Here is a 23,426-nt window from a genome sequence, read left to right on the forward strand (position 1 = left end):
AGCTTCTCTCTGCTAATGTCCACACAGCAAGACAAAGGTAAAATGGGGTACTTGACAGTGAAATGCCAAGAGTAAGGAAGGGAGAATGGAAAGGGATGAACAAGTGTCACTTACAGAAAAAATTAAACCCAGACTAAGGAAACGAGAGAGGCAGGTGGGGTTAAAGGTGTGAGAAAAGAAATGAAAGGTGAGGGTGAGAGAGAGCTTGGAAGAGAATCCAATTTGTAAGCACATAAGAAAGCCTCACAGATAGACATGACACATAAACCAGTTTAAGTGATCAGAAATTGGTTTAAACCTGTAACAGAACAGATATTCAGTGCACATAAACCAGTTTGAAAATGGCTGAAACTAGTTTGAGATAAAAGTGGTTGAATGCAGTATCAGACTTAACTGATCTGGCTCAAACCGATTTATGCAGTGTCTGTCCCAGACCCCTCGCTGGTTTCAATTAAATCAGACTCCCCCAGCACCTCACCATGCTCTCTGGGCTGGGAGGAGCTCTGCGCTCTGCTCCAGTGAGCTGGGCTGGCCCCTCCCCCTTGCTCTCTAGCTGGAGCAGGGGCAGGGGGTGGCCATGGCCCCTGAGGCAAATTCCTCCCTCTGTCCTCTCTCCCCACCTCCACTGGCAAACTCTGGGGACTACAGCTGCTGTTTGCCAGCCCCAGCCACACCTGCATGGCTTGCCTGCTGCCAGGCAGAGACAGAGTTAATTCCTCCCTTTCTCCCCTCTCCCTCCCAGGACCCCCGGGGGTTTGGCTGAAGTCTCTGTGGCTTGGGGATTAATTCCAAAGTGTGTTCCAGGGGGAGGGGGGCGAAGGGAGAGAGGCAAGCTAGTCTCTTGTGTGCAGATCTAAGCCCTGCACCTGTGAGCCTAGAGCTAAGACCTGCAGAACCAGACTGAGAGGTGGGAAGTGTTGGCAAAGACCTGACAATTATCACACATGCTGGAGATGTAGTTAAGGCAAGTTGCAGGCAGCTTCACCAAAGAATGCAGAGACCTACATACCTAAACAAAGCCTTTCTGAATGCCTGGCTGTAAGGAGACACACTGCCCTTGGGCTTGGTAAGACTAATTCTTGTCTTCCTGTTTTACATTTTAAGTTAGACTAAGTTGTGTACGATGTGTTTTACTGGGCTGTATCTTAGCTTAGGCGAGGATTCTTGGTAGTTCCCTGTTGTATGCTTTGCAAATTGCTGTGTTCAATACATGCTTGCTTCAGAGAAAGGACTTTTCCCCCATCCCCACTCCTCAGTCTGGCAGCAGCTGCCCCCACTCCCCAGGCTGGTGGCTGGCATCCCGCATGTTGTGCTAGCCCCAGCTGGTGCCTGACCATGCCCCCTCTGCTCCAGCAGGGAGGGATGAGAGCCTTGGAGGACATCTCTCTTCTCTCCCCTTTGGCAGTGGCTGGCGAGGGACCATTTGCACAGCTTCTGGCTTGAGCCACTGTAGGCATGTGGCTGTATTTCCTGGTTTAACAGAGAATATCTGTCCAGTTATTAATCAGTTTAAGATTCACAGCTTAGACTAATCTGTAAAGAGTGAATCAATTCAGGCTCGGGCTTTTTGAATGTCTGTCCCTACCCATAGTAGGTTAGCCCAATGGTCCATCTAACAAAGTGTCCTGTCTCCAACAGTGGCAAGTATTAGATGCTTTAAAGGGACAGTATATAAATGGGACATGTTGAGTGACCCATCCCCTTTCATAACCTCTCTGGTATTGATATTAACCTTCTGGAGCTGAATTAATGTTATAATGTTAGATCTAGGACTTGCCTAAAACACTGTGGGTCTTGAGGAAGATGGGACTGAGCGTGCCTCACTCATGTATGTCTACTGAGGTAGTCCAGAGCTGGAAGTTCCTCCAAAAGGCTACTCCAGACTTTTCCCCCATAGGTGTCATGGGCCCTTACTGTCCAAGATTGAGGTGGGAGTGGCAGCTGAAGGACATGGCTGTGGATGGGAAGAGCTGAGTACATGTGATGATAGGCAGGGTGATGGGTCTTTCAAGGCTGGCAGTCTTTGGTGCACATATCTATTCATGTTTTAACAGAGCTTGCCTGTGATAGATCACAATTAAGAACAAAATCAGAGGTTCCCAAACTTTTTCTTATTGTATACTGCCTTCCAGATTTACCAGCTACCTGTGTACCCCTACCAGCATACATTTTATATTTTGACCCCTTAAATGCCAATTATCATTATTATAATGAAAAGTAAATCCGCCATTATACAACTTCTCCAGCATACTCCCCAGAGATACCTTGCATACCCCCACAAGGGAACATGTACCAGAGTTTGGGAACCCCTGAAGTAGATGAACTCAAATTCTCCTTCTGTAATAACAAACTCCTCTGAAGCATAGGAGAAAGCGAGCCTCCATTTCATTTTTATACTCTTTCAGACTGTACATGCTGGTCAGGTCTAAACCATGACATCAAGGCCTAAACCGTGACATAGAGGGGACGAGGAAGGGGCAACAGAAAAACCAGAGACACTGCAGATGCACAAAAACAACATGTCTGTTTAGCTGTCTTTGGGATATGAACACATTTTCCAGAGATTTTACTCGTCAGCATTCTTTTTCTTGTGGTATGTCCTGCCACCATAAGATGCAATGTACTGAGGGCACAGACACCTATTTTGGGGAGCAGCCAGACCTGATGAGTTGCTGCTCCTCTTTGGATCTACTTTAACTACTGGTATGAGGTGCATCAATGAAGGTGTCCATAATACTGACAGCACAGGGAAGTGTCATGATGCAAGTACCTGTCTTTCCCTCCTTCTTACTATGTAGAAAAGCATAGTGGGTTTCCAAGAGATGCAATGCAATCACAGTGTGCATTTAATTTGAACTGTTTACTTTCTATACAGACTATGGTGGTTGAGTCTGCCTTCCCTCGGCTTCTATTGTAGCTTGGCATCTAGCCACAAGTAGCACAGGAAAGGTGGGGATAACCAGGAAGTTGATAAAATGTTCAGACTATGTTGTCAACCTCCAGAGAGTTCCCACCACTGCTTCTGTTTGGGGATTTCTCCATTCTTAGTTTGCAAGTGATTTAACAAGTTTCATGTTAACACAACTGTGTATACTTCACTTTACTGTGGTGAAGAAAGTCTGACTCAGTGGATAGGCATGTTGTGGAATCTGCTATAAAACAAATATATTTATCTTAACTGAATACCACAGTAAATATTCATGCAATTTAAAAAAAAAAAAAGATGGCCATTGTTCCAAGTAGAACTGCCCAAAGGGCAGATTGAATACACATGCCAACCTTGTGGAAGACAATAGCTTCCCTTATTCATGAGCATAATCCAGGAATAGCTGCCCTTCAACAAATTTCACAATCTCTCTCTTTTGAATTTTGGTAGCAAGTTGTCTATCTGATTACAGAAGATTAGAACTAGACTGAATAAAGGAAACAATGACTGTACTCCAAAAGAGGACAGAATGTCACAAAAGTAGGTAGGGACCAAAAAAAAAAAATCACCTGAAGATATAAAAAATATTTCTAAATATCTTGTGTAATGCAAACGTTTTGTCTACAAGGGCCTCAAACATTCATAGGATGTGGTCTTATGATCACAAAGATATGGGCTTCTTTAAAGGCAATCAATATATGGCACACTTACACATCTCTTCCATTCCAACCCAGTTTGAAAGAAGAATAAACAAACTGGGAGTCTGAACCTCTAGGGCACATCCAGATTGGCTGATGAACTATCTTCTTTCCTGTAATTTAAACCTAGCAAATAAACACCCCCCTTGAATGTTCCTGTACAAAGAGGCTTTTCCCAGGTTGCCACCTGCAGTCTGAAGTGTATTCTAGTCTCAATGCTGCACAGAAGCAGCAAAGTGATACCAATCAGGATAATAAGTATAGGCAATTTCACACTATTCCTGTTGTCACAGGGAAAGCATCCTTACTACACAAGAGACCAAGTTCATGAACCTATTGAATTTCCTTCATTAACTACTGATATCATGGATCTCTGAAAGCGGGAGTGGGAGGGGAGGAATAGAGAGGGGGAAGACTGAAGAAGGGTGAGAAGAGATGAAATAGAAAGGAAAGGGCGGATGGTAAAAGGTAAGACAGAAGAAAGGTTTCAAGACAACAGAGATGCTTACACTCTCACCAATGATCAGGTCCTAAAATAGTTTTCACACAGATTATATAAATTACTAAAGCTAGGGGTTAGCTATCATAATTGCCTTTTCCTAGCCCATTGGACTAATATGCTGTAGAAGTTATGTTCACCCCAGCAAAAACATACACAAGCCTTAAATACCATCTATAAGGATATAATAAAAATACACAATGCAAAAGGTTTGTAAACAAGGGTTAGTAGCACAGTGGTACAGTAGATTGTCAATAAAAACAATACAAGTGTTGGTATAGATTCTTCTACCTTGCATGTACGTTATTGCCGGTTACAAGGACGGATTCTGTGAACTCATAATTCTAAAGTTTTGTTAATAAGGATACAACAACAGGTCAGTGCACCATCAACTTTCTGCAGTTCTATGTTGGCTATAGGGATCAGCATGTGGTCCTTCAGCTTTTCAAAAACCTGTTTAGGAAATAAAAAGGAAGAGAGTTATTCCATGCATGCATCTCTCTGTCCTTTACTCAGTTATTTACTGAATCAATGCCACAGCGACAACTGTACAAGTCTGAAGCCTTGTCACCCATCACCATTCTTGCTTTGGCCATCAAGACAACTAATAGCATAAGAGCTGCTGTGGTTCTGCTGACCCAGGGACACTATGAGGCTCTGAAGAAGCCACAACAAGAAAAAGAGGAAAAATCTCCAACACTTCCCCACTCTTTCTATTATCTTACAAGGAATAAGGAGACTCTCCCAAGCTGCGTTTCATTTTCCTACTGTTTCACTAATCTTAGAAGTTTCTTGCCTGAGAAGAAACAAGAAACTTTCTTTACTACTGTAACAAGGACCTGACCTGTTATTAGGGGTTCAGAGGAGTCTGAACAGTCCCGCACCCCAGAAGCACCTCTGCATACCCACCCCAGACCTGAGAGAACTAACTGGAGGCTGGGGAACCAGGTCCTAGGATGTGGTGAGTCCCTCAGCAAGGGAGCTGACACAGGTGTGGGGAGTGAGAGAGGGTTGGCCATGCGAGCCCAGGGTGGGAAGGATAGAAGACACTGAAAGCAGCCTCAAGAGGCTGCACCTGACCAAGGAGCAGGCTGCCTGGAGTTACCAGGGGTTAAGTAGCCACTAGGAGACCCCAGAGCAGGGCTTTTCTGTTTGCTTGATCATTTGCTTTGTTGTACAAGCCTGCGGGCTCTGCAATGCCTCTGAAAGATAAGAGGCAACCAGAAAGTGAAGCCTGGTAGAATCACTGGAAGATAGCTAAGTGCTAGCTTACTTGTTTAACTCCTTTTGTTTGCTTTGCATTGCTAACAAGTTGGGGTGGCCTCCCGGTATTATCTACTAGCCTGGCTACAGCAGAAGCAAGGGTCCTTTGCCAAAGCCAGCAGCAAAAGTAAAATGGTCAGCTCAACTAGCTTGACCAAGCATACCCTGCTGTGATCTGCCCAGAGCAGCCTACAACTACCATGTCCATTAACTAGTTCTTTGTAATAAGAGGGAATAATACTCCGACATTTTCAAACATCAACGAATGAATCCTTTCACTACCACTGTCCTGCCCCCACTGCCTGGCCTCTCTGTAAAGGAAGTAGGCACAGTAACAAATAAGTAGTTTTTTAAATGGGGTGCTGCTGCTCAATTCACAAAAGTTATGGGGGGTGCTTCAGGTCAAACGAGGAGTGCCTTGAATTTAAAAAAATTGAGAACAACTGCTCTAAGCTTTGTGCTCTCACCATCTGACAAAGATATTGTAAGTGAAATGCTAAAGCTTGGCTCTAAAAGACTATGACAATTTTCAACTTCCACTAAATTTCATGGGTGTCAGGGCTGCTCTGTACCTCATGGGAATGAACCCTAATTCAAAATTCTCCTTTTACCTTTGCACTTTCTGGATATTCCTCAGGAGCACGGTGAAGCAAGACATGGCCTTTGTTTGGAATGTTTAAATACAGACAGTTGGCTGCTGCATCATCAGGTACTGTCAATTTGTCATACCGATGGTCACTCATCTGCTGCATAGTCTGGTGAGAGAAGTGGAGTGGAGCTATTTTAGAACAAACATGTTACATTTCGAAGGTAAATGTGAAAACACAAGCCTTGAAAAACTAGCTAATCATGATTTTAGAGTCAAACCAAGAGTTATTTCATTCCATAATGTGCACAATATGTTTAAGTCTGTACTTCAAGTAGAGGACCTACTGGTATCAAGTATAAATGTTAATAAACTCAGATTTAGACCTTGAAAACCTCTGTAAATGGTGAAATGACTAAACAGAAACCTTCCATGCCTTCTTACCACTCCCTCAAAAAAGATCTAGTCAGCCAGGTCTTTTCCGTGAGAATTATACATGGTTTTCCTTAGATACTGCACACCAAAAAACTCCTAATCATGTCAGTGTCAGCTACCAGTGTTAAGCATTCTCAAAAATGTGGTCATTGCTAGAGTCTGCAGAAAGAAAGTGCATTAGACTATTATATACAGAAAATGAACAAGTCTTCAATGTGAGGGGGTTCAGCGTAGCCCTTCCTCTGTCTCTCAGGAAACTACTCTTCTAGCATTTCCATTAAGCACATAGGCTGGAGGAGGGAGAGGGTGCACCTGAGTACATTGAGTCACACAGGGACTCTGTGAGATTGCTAGAGCTGGTAATAGCTTGGAACTTTGGTTTGGTTGCTTATAAATGTAGGGATCATATGAAAAAAATTAGAGTCCCATGGACTTAATGGGGCTTCAAGCCAAGGTTTTGACTTAGGCTACATGTGAAGTATTAGTGACAGAAAAAACACTTTGGAGACCACAAACTTGATCCACCACTGACATACTGGTGCACACCAACACAGAACTAGAAGACTACAGCAGTGAACAAAGCCTGAATCAAACAGCCCCAAACTTTGGCTCTAGTAAAAAACCTAAGTAAACTTAAACTTCTAAAATAGCCCCTCTGCATTCCTGTGTTACAAAAACTCTGCCTTTTCCTTTGCCTCTGAGTACAATCTTGATCTTCCTGGCCTGGACTCAGCAAAAGACTGAGGTCTTAAGAGAGGCTATGGAGGGACACACACAGTGCAGCTCCTCCATCAGCATCTGGGTTTAGGATGTGCAATCAGGAGCAAGTGGGCACGGCATGGTTGGGAGCGTATACTTCTACAGGTGGCAAAAGCAGTGTATATTGATAAACAGAGACACTGCAAAGGTACAGTAATCCTGTGATAATTTAGAAGGAAAATAATCTCTCCTTAAATCAGGGGTAAGAAACATTTTTGGCTGGAGTGCAGAAGAGAATGCAATGTCTACCTTGTAAGGTGCCAGAGTGCTGGTGTACCAGAAAAACAAAACCGGGGTTGGAGGGTACGTGGCAGAACACACTGCATATTTATATAGTTAATAATCATAAATGTTGCTTTAAAATTTTTTTTCTTACAGTACGTAACAAGTTTCCTAAAAATTCGAAACCTTGCGACAATAAATAAAACTTCATATACTACCTTTGTTTTTGTATGCTCTCTTTTTGTTAAGCATGTTGTGATGGGGGGGGGCGGGGGAGAAAAGAGGAAAAAAGGGAAAAAGAGAAAGAGGGTGTGTCCCTCGCTGCCCAAGTCTCCCAGTGCTATTGGCTGTGGCTCGGGCCCACTGGTCCAGGGCTGTGTCTGGCGGAAAGAGGCAGTGACACCCCAGCAGCAGCTGCTAGGCCTGGGGTGCTCAGGCCTCCCTGACAGTCCTGGAGCAGGGGGACCCCAGGCCCAGGGCTGGGAGGGAAAGCCTGGCCAGGGCTAGGGCACACAGACGCCCTGTCCCACCTGGGTGCGGGCAGCACCGGGACACCAAGCACCAGAGCTGGGAGCTTGAGGCAGGGTCCAGGCAGCGCAGAGGGAGGCACCGCGGGGCAGCCCAGCCCAGCCCGGCCCAGCCAGGCCCTTGGGAAGGTGGTAGCCAGAGGAGAGCAAGGGCTGGGTGAGAAGTGGGGGCTGCCTTGGGGCTCTGTGGGGATGGGCTGCATCTGTCCTGCCTGCAAGGGGATGCCACCTGCCTAGGGCAGGTTGCTGGGCTTGGGGGTGCTCCTGGCTTGGCCTCCCTGTGTGCTGGGCAAAGCGTGAGTGGGGCAGAGCCACCCTCAGTGCAGGGGTCCGGCTGCTGGAGTCTCCCGGAACAGGTGCTGTGGGTGGTGCTCTGGGCCGAGCCAGCCGGGAGCCTCCAGCACAGTGGCCCTCTGCAGCACCTGCCTGGGCCCTGGCCTTGGCCCCAGCCCCAGCCCTGCCCCTGCCCCCCCACACCTCCCCTCCAGGGGCCATGCCAGGCTGGGGTGTGCAGCCTGGGAACAGGGTCATCAGAATGTAGACAGTGTCCCTGCCTGCGCACTCTTGACTCTGCCCCTGGTGCCTGTCATGGTGCTGAGACCTGTGGCTGCTCCTGACAGCCTGGAGTAGCAACTTTAAAAAACCATTTATTTATTTATTTATTTATTTATTTTTTTAAAGAAACAATTCCCTCACACACCTCCTGGTGTGCCAAGGAAAATGTCTTTGTGTGCTACTAATTGGCATGCATGCCAGGGGTAGCCTATCCCTGCCTTAAATTATTCCCAAGCAGGTTCTGTGAGCAAAGATGTTGGGCCAAATTCTGTTCTCATTTATACTGGTATAAAACCAGAGTGACTGTACTGACTTCAGATTTATGCTACTCTCATCAGGAGCAGAGTCTGGCCCCTTAGGTCTAGCTGACTTTACGCCTGAACAACACGTGAGGTCAGCTTTATTCCAGTACATTAATATAAAATGCTTTCTGAGTTGGATCACAGACAGGATCTACAGCATACTAATAAGAAACAAAGCATTTTGACTTCTGCACACACCTCCAATAACAGGTCCTTTATATGTCTGAATACACTTTTCACATTGTAGTCTGATTCATACATATCCTGTGGAAAATATTAAACTGACATAGAGATTGTCATGCATTCCTGAGGAAATATCATCAGATCCTCACATTTTGTTTTTCTGATTTTCCAAGGTCACATCTACCTCCATAAAAGAGCTAAGAGGTTTTGTGAAACACAAAAACAAAGGAATTCCAGCATCTTTCTTTCACCAGATACATTTCTGTGCTTGCATTCATTGTCTTTACTTTCCTGTTGCTGGTCTGAATTCACCTGCCTAAGCCCAAGTACGAAAGGATCATAGGAAAGTAGGGCTAGAAGAGACTTCATGAAATAATTTACTGCAGTCTCCTGTTCAGGGCAGGATCATCCCGAACTAAACCATCTCAGTCAAATGTCTGTCTAACCTGCTCTTGAAAACTTCCAGGGATGGAGATTCCACAACTTCTCTAGGTAGCCTGTTGCAGTGCTTAACCACCCGCAGAGTCAGAAAGTTCTTCCTGTCTCCAACCTAAATTTCTTCTGCTGCAGTTTGAGGCCATTTCTCCTAGTTATGTCCCCTACAACCACAGAGAGAAGTCTATCTTCATCCTCTTTGTAATCTCCCTTCAGATATTTGAAGACTGTTATCAAATCCCCCCTTAGTCTTCTCTTCACTAGACTAAATGGTCCTAGTTCTTTCAGTCTTTCCTTCTAAACCCTGCTTCCAAGGTTTGTAATCATTTTTCTTGCTCAACAGGAGTCTCTATCTGCAGTCAGTGGGAGAACCTGTGGTGGTTACCACTTTCTCCAGTAGTAGAAGCCTATAGAATCAGGATTTTAGATATTCAATTCAGTTTCTCCTCATTTCTTTGTTAATTGATTTTACAGGCCTTATTTAAAGAAGTATACATTTTACTAAGCCTACACTTCACTATAGGTATCAGTGGGCGTGCCTACAACACAAGACGCTTTACTGCCAATAAGCTTAATGCAAACTAACAGCATGTGTAGATGTGCCCACTGTAGAACAGGCTAGTGCCTTGATTTAGTTCAGATTTGTGACAATGGTGTTTTTCATTCTTATAGATTCATAGATGTTAGGGTTGGAAGGGACCTCAATAGATCATTGACTCCGACCCCCTGCATAGGCAGGAGATACTCATCTAACCTCCTCTTGAAGACCCCCAGGGTAGGGGAGAGCACTACCTCCCTTGGGAGCCCATTCCAGTTTTTGGCCACTCTAACTGTGAAGAAGTTCCTCCTAATGTCCAGTCTAAATCTGCTCTCTGCTAGCTTGTGGCCATTATTTCTTGTAACCCCCGGGGGCGCCTTGGTGAGTAGAGCCTCACCAAGTCCCTTCTGCACCCCCATGATGAATTTATAGGTAGACACAAGGTCGCCTCTCAACCTTCTCTTGCAGAGGCTGAAGGGGTCCAGGTGCCCTAGTCTCTCCTTGTAGGGCTTGGCCTGCAAGCCCTTAACCATACGAGTGGCCCTTCTCTGGGCCCTCTTCAGGTTATCCACATCCCTCTTAAAGTGTGGTGCACAAAACTGGATGCAGTACTCCAACTGCAGTCTGACCAGCTCCCGATAGAGGGGAAGTATCACCTCCTTGGTTCAGTTTGTCATGCATCTGCGGATGCACGATAAAGTGCAGTTAGCTTTGCTGATGACTTCGTCACACTGACGACTCATGTTCATCTTCGAGTCCACTAGGACTCTGAGATTCCTTTCCGCTTCCATGCTGCCGAGAAGGTCATTTCCTAGGCAGTAGGTATGCTGGACATTTTTCCTCCCTAGGTGCAGCACTTTGCATTTCTCCTTGTTAAATTGCATTCTATTGTTTTCTGCCCATTTGTCCAACCTGTCCAGGTCTGCCTGTCATTGTTCCCTGCCCTCCGGTGTGTCCACTTCTCTCCACAGTTTTATATCATCCGCAAACTTGGACAGAGTACACTTCACTGCCTCGTCCAAAAGTAAATGTGATATTTTTTATTAGACCAACTAAACAGTAGGAAAAATTATTCTTGCATTGTAATTACAATATTGCAGTTCTGCTGTAGTAATAGCTTACCTCTCAGGAACGTATCCTGATTCACTGTGTGGTATATTCTTAAGTTACAAAACAGTACTTATGTCCTAAGCAGAAGGAGACCCACCTTCAGTAATAGAGAAGGTCCTAACTGTAGTCATAATAGATACATGCCAGACATAGGAAGTGTGTGAGATGATAAAACAAACATATTGGGTTGATTCCTCTCAAGATGAAAGAGTACAGAAGTGTCATTTGGATTAATCCAAATACAGCAAAGAAAAAAAAAGTGCAGCTAACTAGAGATAACAAGAGCAAGCATCTAAGATGCCAGCTGTGATGGCGAGAATGGAATTTTAAATCAGCTAGTTCTTTAAAAAGGACAAAATAATATGCCACATCCTAGTTACTTGGCCTTTCACGGCATTTGATGAAGTAAGCTCACGAAAACTTATGCTATATTATATATATTACACACACACACCCTTGCCTAGATCTGTAGATAGGCAGATACAGCAAAATCTTTGTTACCTGGCATCCCGGGGGTAAGGGGATTACTGGTTATGTAAAAATTCCTGTTATCTGAAATAACCCGGCAGGGTTTTCAGATAACGCAGAACGGGGGGAGAGGGATGGCGGCTGCACGCGGAGCAGCAATAGCACAGGGTGGTGGCTTGTGGCAGTGGCCACTGCGTGCAAGCTTTCCCCTGCCCCTGCCTCCGACCAGCTGGCCAGAAATTCTGGTTAACAGGATTTCCAGTTACTTAAATGCTGGATAACAAAGATTTTACTGTAGATAGATACCACCCCTCCCCCCCTGTGCGCACACAACCACACACACACACTTTGGTTAGTCTACAGGATGCAAATCTACCCTGCCTTCTTTTGGAGATGCACATGTGTGCAGGCACGCACGCACGCACATGCACGCACGCGCACACACACGCACGCACGCGCACACACACACACACACACACACACACACACATTCTAGGATACAAAGTAACTCCTCCCCAAGGTCTTATATTCAAGTGGTTTATATGGCCCAGGAACAAGTGCCTCCACTCTACAGCATTTAAATGGCTTCTCTCTAGCCTTATTTTTACTTCATGGAGAATCAAGAAAACTCACTTCATTTACTTCAGAGTAGACTGTTACTACTCAAAGCCTGAGTAAAGATGAGTTTGGTCAGACTGTCCATGTATAGACTGCTTCTTTCTAGGTTTCTACTTCATGCACAATGAAAACTTCAAGTTAGTTTTCTTCCTCCACCCCAATTTAATCCCTGCTACAACTAGATGTACAGGCAGAAGAAAAATTAAATCTTACTTCTTGGAGGAAGTCTAAACAGTAACCAGACCACTACTGTATACTTTAAATATGCTTCATATAGAAAAAGAAGCCTAAAATATTTCAAATACAATAATATTTTTTCATTAAATACTTATTCTTAGGGTGACCATGTTCCTTGAATCTCTCTGGCTTGCTCAGCTCTAGCAGGGGTTGAAAATGTTCATTGGACAAAACCAGCAGAACTTCTTGAACAGGCGTTTAAAACAGGGCTGTCCTGGCAAAATCAGGACATGTGGTCTCCCCAGTCATTGTATCACCCCAAATCAAGTGACCTTCAATTATCTGTGACATTAGCATTTTATAATATTCCAATTATATTAAGCTCAACTGCATAGATGCCTCATATATCCATTTTATCCCCAAATAAGGAGACAGGTCCTTTTGCTCAAGTTGTGTATTACACATGCATCTGGGAAGATTTTTAAAGAAATTCCTTATTAACAAAGATTACAGTAGTCATGGAATACATTTGTAGAGGCCTGGCTTTGTGCCCAAAAGCATTTGTATGATCAATTATAGTAGCAGCCAGGCATTTCCCGCAGGCCTAGTTTTTCTGGGAATTCTCTCCAGCCTGTAGAGGGTAATTTTTGATTCACATTCTCTCAGCCCTTAGTCATGCTTTCCTTATATTGAAATCAATCGCTCACATGGCCTAAAATGCCTTTTCTGTAATGTTTTATAGCATGTCCTCAGACAACTGAGGTAATGGATACGCAAAATACTCCCAAATATGAAACAGAGACGTATTTAGGAGATATTCTGACATGTTTAACATACTTTAAAGTACACATTGTCAGCTTAATTTTGTCATGACAATAGTGCTAATCCTTGCAGGCAGACCCTTGTGCTCAGCCCTGTCATTACCCAATGATTGTGTGTGTGTTTCAGCACTGCAGAATTATTTCCCGCCACATGGAGCTTTCTTTGCACGGTGCAATTCTCAGCTGCAGAGAGAAAACCCGGTGCAAAGGAGTTCCTGCCGCTCGCATGCAAATTTGTTCTCCATTATTGGCTGTTTCTAAACTATTCCCACATGGCGGCTAGCGATTGGCTTGCTAGCCATATAAGAGGCTTGAGCAGTTTCTGCCCAAGTCGGAGATCTCCGGGGAGGACCTCATTTAGGAGGACTCCGCATCCATCTCGTGGAGAACTCTGGGCCATGTGGTAGAGCCTAGCAAACTCTGCGCGTGTCTTGGAGCCGACCGGTGGTTTGATCACCCATCAAGAGTCTCTCCCCATCACCAGACGATCCTTGACGTACCCCTGCCCTGCGCGCTCGTTGAGAGTCACAGCTCGGACTCTCGTATCGGTTCAGAGAGCTCTCATCGTGTTTGTTTTGCGGAGCCTAGCAAACTCCGCTCATGTGTCTTCGGTGGAGCCTAGCAAACTCCACTTGTGTTTGTCTGTAACTGCAACTCAAGCAAGTTTTCCTGCCTGCACCGCAACCATCTATGGTGTAAGTAAAATAATCTTTAATCAACCTCCACGCATCTGTGCCTAATTCTAGTTCACCGTGCCGACTTCCCCGGCCCACGTGCCCGGGCTGCTGGCCACAGCCCCTCGGCCCCGACAAGCCCCACTGAGGTTACTTGTATACACCTCACCGTATGATTGGGACAATAGTCAACATAAATCCTGCACATATAGTGCACCATATCCCCATGAAGGAAGGATCCCACAACCTTACTATCTACAAAAAAAAAGCATATAGAACATGCATGTAGTATGATACTAGAGCCAGTCAGAAAATTCTCATCAAAATGGACATTTGTCAAAAAGGCTCATTTTCATTAAAGGTCCCCAAACTGAAAGCATTTCAGAATATTATGGACAGAAGCTTCAAAGTACACAAAGAATTCAGATTCAATTTTTTGTTTAAAAAAACCCAAACTTGTTTTCTTGGGAGTGGACCCAACTATCCCTTTCCTCTGTGCCACATCATAGTCAAACCAGTTCTAACAGATCCATATCTCTGTAGACACTTCTTTGCAGGCCTTTCAGAGTTTGCGTCGAGTCAGTTATAGTATTATCATTAGTCACCATTTCAAATACATTTGGATCTTTCGTAGAACATACCAGAATTATAACTCATTCAACTCTAAGCTCCTATGCATGCGCTCTATTAGTCACATAAAACAAGTGCATATTCCTTCAGATTATACAAAATGCCTGTCTCTGACTCAAAGAAATAGCACTCCAGTTCAGTGCCTTAAAAATAAGAGGCCATCCTGTCTATTTCTATAAACCTATCCAACCTGTGCAATGAATAAGGCAGGAACTCTCATTTAATAGCTAGTATGCAATAATTAAGCCAATTTTAAGTGTGCTTGTACAACTTTAATTCTGGCATTTCCTAGCTTCTCAGTATTTGATTCTGCAGTGCTAATATCTTCTTCACATTCTACTATGGAATGTTAGTTTTTAGAAAAGAAAAACAAGGAACCAAGGAACGAGTGCTGGGATCATAATAGCCCAGCCAGACCCTATCCAACCTCCTCTTGAAGACCCCCAAGGTAGGGGAGAGCACCACCTCCCTTGGGAGCCCATTCCAGAGCCTGGTAGCCCTAACCGTAAAGTAATGCCTCCTAATATCAAGCCTGAACCTGATCTCAATCAATTTGTGGCCGTTATTCCTTGTTATCCCAGGTACCCATGAATACCCTTTTAAGGTGCTATGAAACTATGAAACAAAGCCATCGTGTTGAGTCATATTCTCTCTAGAGGGGTCATCAGCAAGGATACACAAACAGACCTATCATCTGTAGCAAACAAATCACTGGCAGCAGTTGTGCCTGATGTCTTCTAGGAAAATCCATCTTCATAGATTTCATAGACATTAGGGCTGGAAGGGACCTCGGAAGATCATCGAGTCCAGCCCCCAAATCTTGCAAAAAGGATAGGCTAATATGACTCACAGAGCTGTTTGTTAACCAGTTTGTTTAACAGCAGGAAGCTTTATTGGTGGTTGTTGAGTGGAGTGTGGTCTACTAGAATGTAAAGAATCAGCAAGCCCCATAGGCTTGGTTCATTTGTTATGAAATGCAGTCTTGGTAAATGGATGAGCCTTGGGTTTATCACATTAGTCATCTTGATTATGTTCCCAACTCTACCAAATGTAACCTTTTCAGTCTCTCAGGTATGTTATCTATAAAATGGGTTAACTGATATTTGTCTCTTCTAACAAAGAATATGGGACCTTGTGCTCAACCACAAGTTGGAAGCAGTGTGTTGGAAGACCTAATTCTACAACTGACTGTCTTGTCCTTACTTGCACCACAATCCTCTTCCTTTTATCTTAGATCAAAGGGCATTTAATATCGCTGCTTCATTTACATACTGTCTGGAACCAGGCAGACAACTTCACATCAGAGGGCACACTTGGTACAGTTGGTACATAGGGAATGAGTTCAGTGCAATGGCAGGCTGACAAAGTTTAGCAGCAAACCTTTAATAGTCTCTATAGGGCAGTGATTCTTACAGCACCCTGGGGTACCAGGAGGTCATTTAAAGCATGCCACAGGGTGCCACACAATATTAGCACCATTAGATGTGTAAACACCTACATGTGATAAACACAGAAATTTCAAACACGAATCCATAGTGTGAAGACCTGTTGTGGTCTTTTTGAGTTCTTCACAAAAGAAGACTTGCTCTATTGTTTTTTCTGTAGTCAAAAAGTGAGTGAAAGAGTTGGCATTTTCTGATGGATGCCTTGACTCTAACAAGGAGTGCCTTTGAGTTTAACATGGTTGAGAACCACTACTATAAAGGATGTGAAAATGGTAATTTTAGAGTTTTAGACGGGGGCCAGACTTGGGTGGATTTTCACTAGAACACCAAAAGGCACTTCTCTCTCCCCAGGATTGTCCCCTCACCAAATTCTAAGTTCTTTCAGCAAACAAAAATGTAATAGAACTACTCCACGAAACTACAGGGAAATATTTAGTATAGGCAATTTTACCATCACCGCTCTCCTCCAAGCATCTTTAAAACTGTGTGAACTTTTTGCACTGAAACATCAAAAAGAATTCAGCCTGAAATAGAGAACCAGTATGGAAAATTTTAATCCAAAACATTAAAGTTTGTCAACTCAAAACACAAAGTTATAATGGAAAAAGTTAGGTGACCATAACTACAGGTCTTGCTATGAGCTCTTTTTATAATGATCAATATTAAACCTTTTTTGAGTGGGTGGTGACTAATATCCAGAGGAGACAGAAATGTAGCAACAGGCAATGACATCCAAGCTGGCCTGGCTATGACTTGTTAAAAGGATAAAAGTTTTTTGCTTGCAGTTATATTTGCTTGGATGTAGTAGCAAGCTCAGACATCTTGCACAGTGAAGGTATGAAAAGATGACATAATTACATGGACAATGTATTACAATAGATGAATGGAAAGAGGCAAAACAGGGAAGAGGAAAATCATGGCCATTGCCACCTGGGAAATATCTTTACTTACAAAAGCAACAAATGAATATCTTATGGCCAGAGAACATGGAGGACTTTGTCTTTTAAGGTTTAACCTGCAAATGTCCACTCAGCTCACGTCAGTATAATTAAATTCATGGTACTCTATTTTTGTACCCCAGGACAAAGGAAGAGCCTGCTGAAATTTGAATGTTAGGGCCCAAGAAGCCTATATATTTCGAGAGTAGATGCTAGAGCACTAGCCTGTATTTTAGGCTACATCTCATCAATTGGGATATATCAGGAGACACACCCCAAAGGGAGCGCGTACCACATGGGCTGCAATAGTGTGAGCCAGGGGCTCCCTTCCCCAATGCCTTCCCCTTCCCCCTGCATGATGCATGTGGGTAGCCCTTCCCCACTGCTGGTAGCTTCCCCTGCCCCCAATTCACCAGCTGCCAGCTCCCCTGCTGGGTTCCCATGTGCTGTGCTCCCCCTTGGGACAAGTGCAGGAAGCAGAAACTGGAGGGGAAGCCCAGAGCAGTAAGGGAAGTGGAGGCTAGGTGGGAGCCCGGGGTCTGCAGATTAACCCCTTGCAGGTCACATGTGGCCTACAGGTAGCCAGTTGGACAGCTCTGTTATAGTACAGCCTTTATATGTAAGACTATTCCCTTGTGGATACCTGGTTGATGGAAGAAGAAACATTACTTATAAACCCAAAGTATGATCCTTTGACTCTTCTTATCTTAAAAACAAAGAATAAATAAAAAAGATTATTGTTCCAACATGGTCATCAGATTGAAGAGGAAATTATCTGTAGCTTCCAAAACAGAATTTATTTACTTTGAAATCTTGCATAGCTTCCCATTCAAGCAAAAAGTCAGAAGGGGAAGAAATGAAGTTACCTCGTCTCCCAGCCATGTATTACTGATGGCTATATCCCTGTTAGATTAGATTTGCTTCAGAGAAGGCTTGCCACCCTACTGTCCTCCTTTGTATAAATCTCCACTAGTGCAGTGCTACTGTGGATAGGAATTTCTGGCATGCTAGTTCCAATACAGTCCTTTTGGACTATGAAACCAGCAGCTAAAAACATAGATGATATGGACATCCTGTGGAGTAACAAGCAGCACTGTGAAAAGATATGGGAATTCAAGAAACAATACAAGAAGAGTTGAGACAGTGAGAATAGGGGTAGTGCAGGGAGAAAAATCAGATCTGTTCAATGATGAGTGTGACAGCTGAAAAGTGTGCCTGTGTGATAAAGGTGCTTGCTGAAGGCTCTATGAAGATTTTATCAAGTGTTTTTCTGTATTTGTTTAGATATTAAGCTATACGTTGTTGCTAAAAGCCTAATCAAAGTTTAAGATGTAGTGAGGCCTTGTATAAAGTAAGGCCTAGTAAATTTAGCAAAGCCTAGAAGTAGTAAGGCTCTGTGGCACAGTTAAAATTACCTTATCAAAGGAATGCAAGGCTTGTACTGCTAATTGGCCAGTTTAAGGACAGTTGAAGTAAAAGGAATCTGAGTGGTTGTTCGTTATCAGAACTATTCAGAAGCTATAAATGAGCTGGAATATTTGGAAACCATTCAAAAGGAAGAGACAGCTCTGTAAAAGAACTAGTTAGCTGTTGCCTGGATCAGTGGGCCCGTCGACCTCGAAGAGCCCAAGAACTGCATCCCAGGGTCCTTTCCGGTACCCCTTTGGACAGTGTCGTTCGGGGATGCCTGACTTCGCTGAACTTTGAGGAAAAAAAGCTTGCTATGTATCAGGCATCAGAGGGGACTGCCGATACGTTGCTAATTGCTTTTGTCTGTCATTGTTTGTCTTGTTACTACGCGTAGTTGTGTTTTTGTTAAGTCAATAAATCTTTCTTACCTTTCAACCCCTGACCATACTCTCAATCCCAAACCCTCTGCAGGCGGCTGGGACAGATGAGCTGCACCAAATCTCTGGCTGTCACCCTTCTATGCAGACCAAAATGCTATTGAGTAGCGAAGAGCATCCTTGAAATGCAGTTGTGAGAGGTAAGATAAAGAGCAACAGTTCTCTGAGATAGAGAGGAGGAGGAGGACCAGGAAAAGCTAGAGGCCTTGTCTGGATTTCAGGATCCATTTGGAGCATTGTAGAATCCAGACATAGCGGTGGAGGGCTTGGCAAAGCTGGCCTGATAAAGAAGAATCTGCTGCTTGAAATGGCATATATTGCTGCAGAAATGTGTCTTATCATTTTCATTAGATGCCTCTTACACAGACACTCATATAAGACCCCACAGGGACAGTAACTACTCTATTTTGGATTTCACATGGAATTAGTTCTGACATAAATGTGATGGGCTACAGCAAATAGGGGGAACCAAGCAGTGGTTAACCAAAGACCAGGATTATTTCGCAGATAGCCCCTTGTCTACACTAAGGCTATGGAGTTACTTTGATTGATCACAAGATGAACATGAGCCACCAATGCGATGTCACAGCTGGTGAAGCAAACAAAACCCTGGCTTGCATCCATAGATGCTTCTCAAGTAAATCTCAGGATGCCATCCTCCCGCTGTATTCGGCCTTGGTGAGGCTGCAGCTGGAGTACTGCATCCAATTCTGGGCTTCACAATTCAAGAAGGATGTCGAGAAGCTTGAGAGTCAGGAGGGGAGCCACGTGCATGATCAGAGGGCAAGAGAATAGGCCTTATGAAGAGAGGCTGAGAGCCATAGGACTCTTCAGCCTGGAAAAGTGCAGGCTCAGGGGGGACATGGTGGCTGCGTATTAGTACATAAGGGGCGTGCATCAGGATCTGAGGGAACGCCTGTTCAACAGAGCACCCCAAGGGATAACAAGGACTAAGGGTCATAAACTCCTCCAAGACCGTTTTAGGCTGGACATAAGGAAAAATTTCTTTACTGACCAAGCCCCCAAGGCCTGGAACAAACTCCCACCAGAAGTGGTGCAGGCACCTACTCTGGACTTATTCAAGAAACCTTTGGATGGTTATCTTGCTGGGATCCTTTGACCCTAGCTGACTTCCTGCCCCTGGGCAGGGGGCTGGACTAGATCATCTTCGAGGTCCCTTCCAGCCCTAATGTCTATGAAATCCCCCTTCCACGTTTAGTGCTCTCAGGAGCTAGGCTTCTGCTTTTTTTCTGCCTGTCATAAACCCCGCTAAATTTGGGGGTGTTTCTGGGATTTCATACAGATTTCCTAACATTTGACTTACTGATAAGGCATGTGTGGTCTTGTTGAAAAGCCAATGTTATGCTGCGTTCACTTAGGCCATGTTCACTGCTGTATGTATTATGTTATGTTGCCTGTATGTATCTTTATGATTTTGGACATGGTTTAGTCAAAGTAACTGAGGGATTCATACTGAAGGAAAAGGGACCAGGCAAAACTGCTAAGTTTCTCTCATCTTTGCGTTACTAAGGCAACAACAATTGCTCAAGGTGTTGTCTGCCTGTATTGGGAAATTCAACCCCTTAACAGTGAAGGCATCTCAGAGTAATGGGCCATTAGCTAGAGGAATTCCAGTTGCCCTGGCAGAAAAGAAAAGGTGAGGATACTGAGACTCCTGAGCACTTAAGACAGTGCTGAGGGGGCAGAGGAGGGGAAGGGGTTCTAGCTTGAAGGTATTTTAGGGGCGATCTGCAAGGTGATCCTGGTCTTTGCATTTTCCCAGGCTTGGAAAGAGTCCAATTCCCCAGTGGTTAGGTCTGGCAAGATCAGCAGGGAGGCTGATCTCTGGAAACACTGGGCACCTATACACATGCTCCACGGTGCAGGAGGGGGAGACCTGCTCTCAGGAGCTGCTCTAATTAAAAATGCGATAGCATCTCATGTATTGTGTTGCATGTTTCAAAATGGCAGCGCTTTAAACTAAAGCTTGTCCCTGCTGCCATTTTGTAATGCGGGGATGCTGAATACATGAGATGCTGTGGCGTGCTGGAGCGTGCTGATTTGAATGCTCCAGCAGACTCAGTTAATTAAGTTCACTTCGACACGTTCAAATCAGAACACATTGGAGCACATGCAAATGTGCCCACTGGCAGGACTCTCAGAGGGGCAGCAGCCAGAAGGAGGGTAAGAAACTTAGCTTGGCTTTTTGTTCCATCTTCAAACTATATAGCCGTTTTTCTTGTGTACTTCTTTTCTCTTATATAACACATCCTTTTGTTGTTTTGTCTTTTTACTGATTGCCTGTGCTAGAGTGTGATCTCGAGGTGAGTGATATTCCAGGCTAGCCCATTCTATGGAAAGGGGAACCTAACATTTCTTTCAAAGGCAAAGGGAAGCCATCTGGAGCTGGCAGAGATTGCCCTGCTGCAGCTGTAGGTCTGGTATAAGGGCTGTGGAGCTGAGGTGTGCAGAGATAAGGGATTAACCTGGAGCAAACCTTGGTCTGTTCCTTGAGATAAGCAGAGGAACAGTAGGGAGAAACTCAGGGCTTTGAGGGTACCCTGCAGATGGACCTCTTCAGCCACATCTTCCATAGTGCTTAGTTCTGAACAGAATCTCTCTCATTTTCATAGACTTCATAGACATCAGGGCTGGAAGGGACCTTGGAAGATCATCAAGTCCAGCCCCCCGCCCAAAGGGCAGGAAGTCAGCTGGGGTCATAGGATCCCAGCAAGATAAGCATCCAGTTTCATCTTGAAGGTGTTCAATGAAGGCGCTTGAACCACCTCCGGTGGCAGGCTGTTCCAGACCTTGGGGGCTCGGACAGTAAAAAAGTTCTTCCTTATGTCCAGCTTGAAACGATCTTGAAGTAGTTTGTGACCATTTGACCTCGTCATCCCTTGGGGCGCTCTGGTGAACAAACGTTCCCCCAGATGCTGGTGGTCACCCCTGATAAACTTGTAGGTGGCCATCAGATCACCCCTGAGCCTGTGCTTTTTCAAACTAAAGAGCCCCAGGGCTCTCAGCCTGTCATCGTAGGGTCTGCTTCCCTGACCTCTGATCATGCGCGTGGCTCTTCTCTGGACTCTCTCAAGCTTCTCCACATCCTTTTTGAATTGTGGAGCCCAAAACTGGACACAGTACTCCAGCTGCGGCCTCACTAAGGCCGAGTACAGGGGGAGAATGACGTCCCGGGATTTGCTTGAGAAGCATCTATGGATGCAAGCCAGCGTTTTGGTCGCTTTACTAGCCGCCGCATCGCATATTTCCCTAGCTCAAGAAGGCTCCTATCTCATCTCAAAGTTAATTGATAACATATGCTGCTCATTAGCACTGCTTGAGAGCACACCTGTGCTGCTCTACAACCTTAAAATAACCTTGTGCTGAGGCCAGGCTGGTACTAGGACATCAGCATTGCGTATGGGCTCCTGCACAGGGCGAGCACCTCTCAAGTAGGGGAAAAGGAAATGGCTTAAATTTGTTGTTGTTAATGAAGGACTCTAGGCACGAACATCCTGTCTTTTGAAACAGGAAACTAGAAAAGGAGAAGGGAAGCTGATATTCAGAAAAACAAAACAAAAGAAAGAAAGCAAAGGAGCAGAAAAAATAAGTTGCAATGGATATAGGGCAAGCTGGCAGTTCCCTTAGTTTTTGTTGTTGTAGTTTCTGTTATATCTCGTATGGATGACAGCTTCCCAGACGGTCATAGGTATATACTTAAAGGGACCCTACACCTGCCATTTCTGGTACAATTAGATAAAAAAAAGTCTTAGTAAGCTAATAAGTTATTAGTTTATTGTTTTTAAATGTTAGCTCTTTAAACTAGAAGACCAGATTCTAAGCAACTGGTACACTATAAATACTAATGGATAAATATATCCAAGTCTAAATTCAATCCTAAATACTAAATTCAGAACAATATATTTTACTAAGATATGGCTCAATTAAACAAAAAAAACCCCCTTATAAATGTATACTGTCTTAAATGCAAATGGTTTTTTAAAGCAGGTATATTCCTGTAGCCAAGTCCTATGGGATGTTGAATGCTCATAATTTCCAAAATAATGGAACATCAATAGAAGGTGAAGGAGGGCAGGACCTCCCAGAATTTGACTATGGGGAAGAAACTATAAGCTAAAGGAAAGTGCAAAGCAGAATTAGGTAGTGTTCGTATAATTCTGTCTACAAGGCTGAGCGTAGTAGATGTCTCATAGAAAGATTTTTTTAAAGTTATATTTAGAAGCAATTTGTCAATTGTTCTGTATATTTTATTAACCTCGTTTTTTATTGCTACATTACGTAAAAGTCATAATTCATCCACACTTGCTCCTTATTCCCTACCTGAAGTCATCCTCTTTGGGCTGTTAATATTTGTATTGATTTCCACAGCAACCCAGTGTGATATCGTACACAGACGATTATGATTTCATGTGGGGAATAAGCAGAGGCATAAATGCTGAATTCTTAATGGATAAGAGGTCCTGTTTTCATGCAAACTTTTTTATTACTAAAAAAGCCCCCAGGAGATTGTACAGAAGTACAACAAAAATTATGTCAATAAACAGTTCTTCATATTGTGCAGAAGGTGCCTGATACTCTAAAAGAGCAAGCTGCCACTTGGGGGCCCTAGTGTGTTATTGCTTATGCACTGCATACTTAGCAATTTCTTGGCATTCACACAAGGAGTGCAACTGGGCTCTGGTAGATGAAAGCAGTGTTCTGCCTTTCAAAATTAGCACACGGCACAGACTCTAGTTATACAAGGCATAA

The 23,426-nt window shown here is 44.1% G+C and overlaps 1 protein-coding gene across 1 annotated transcript in view; it reads right to left on the reverse strand.

The window, feature by feature from the left end:
* Positions 1 to 1,579: 1,579 nt before the first annotated feature.
* DDAH1 (dimethylarginine dimethylaminohydrolase 1) overlaps positions 1,580 to 23,426 on the reverse strand; it is a 59,489-nt gene continuing 37,642 nt past the window's right edge. Inside the window, exons 5-6 of the mRNA XM_006033854.3 lie at positions 5,998 to 6,141; positions 1,580 to 4,576 (exon numbers count right to left, since the gene is read on the reverse strand). Of these exons, the coding sequence (XP_006033916.1) occupies positions 4,460 to 4,576; positions 5,998 to 6,141 (261 nt within the window). The 3' untranslated portion in view covers positions 1,580 to 4,459. The remainder of the gene's footprint in view (positions 4,577 to 5,997; positions 6,142 to 23,426) is intronic.

The sequence above is a fragment of the Alligator sinensis genome, unplaced genomic scaffold, assembly GCF_000455745.1.
Source record: "Alligator sinensis unplaced genomic scaffold, ASM45574v1 scaffold32_2, whole genome shotgun sequence".
Taxonomy (NCBI): domain Eukaryota; kingdom Metazoa; phylum Chordata; order Crocodylia; family Alligatoridae; genus Alligator; species Alligator sinensis.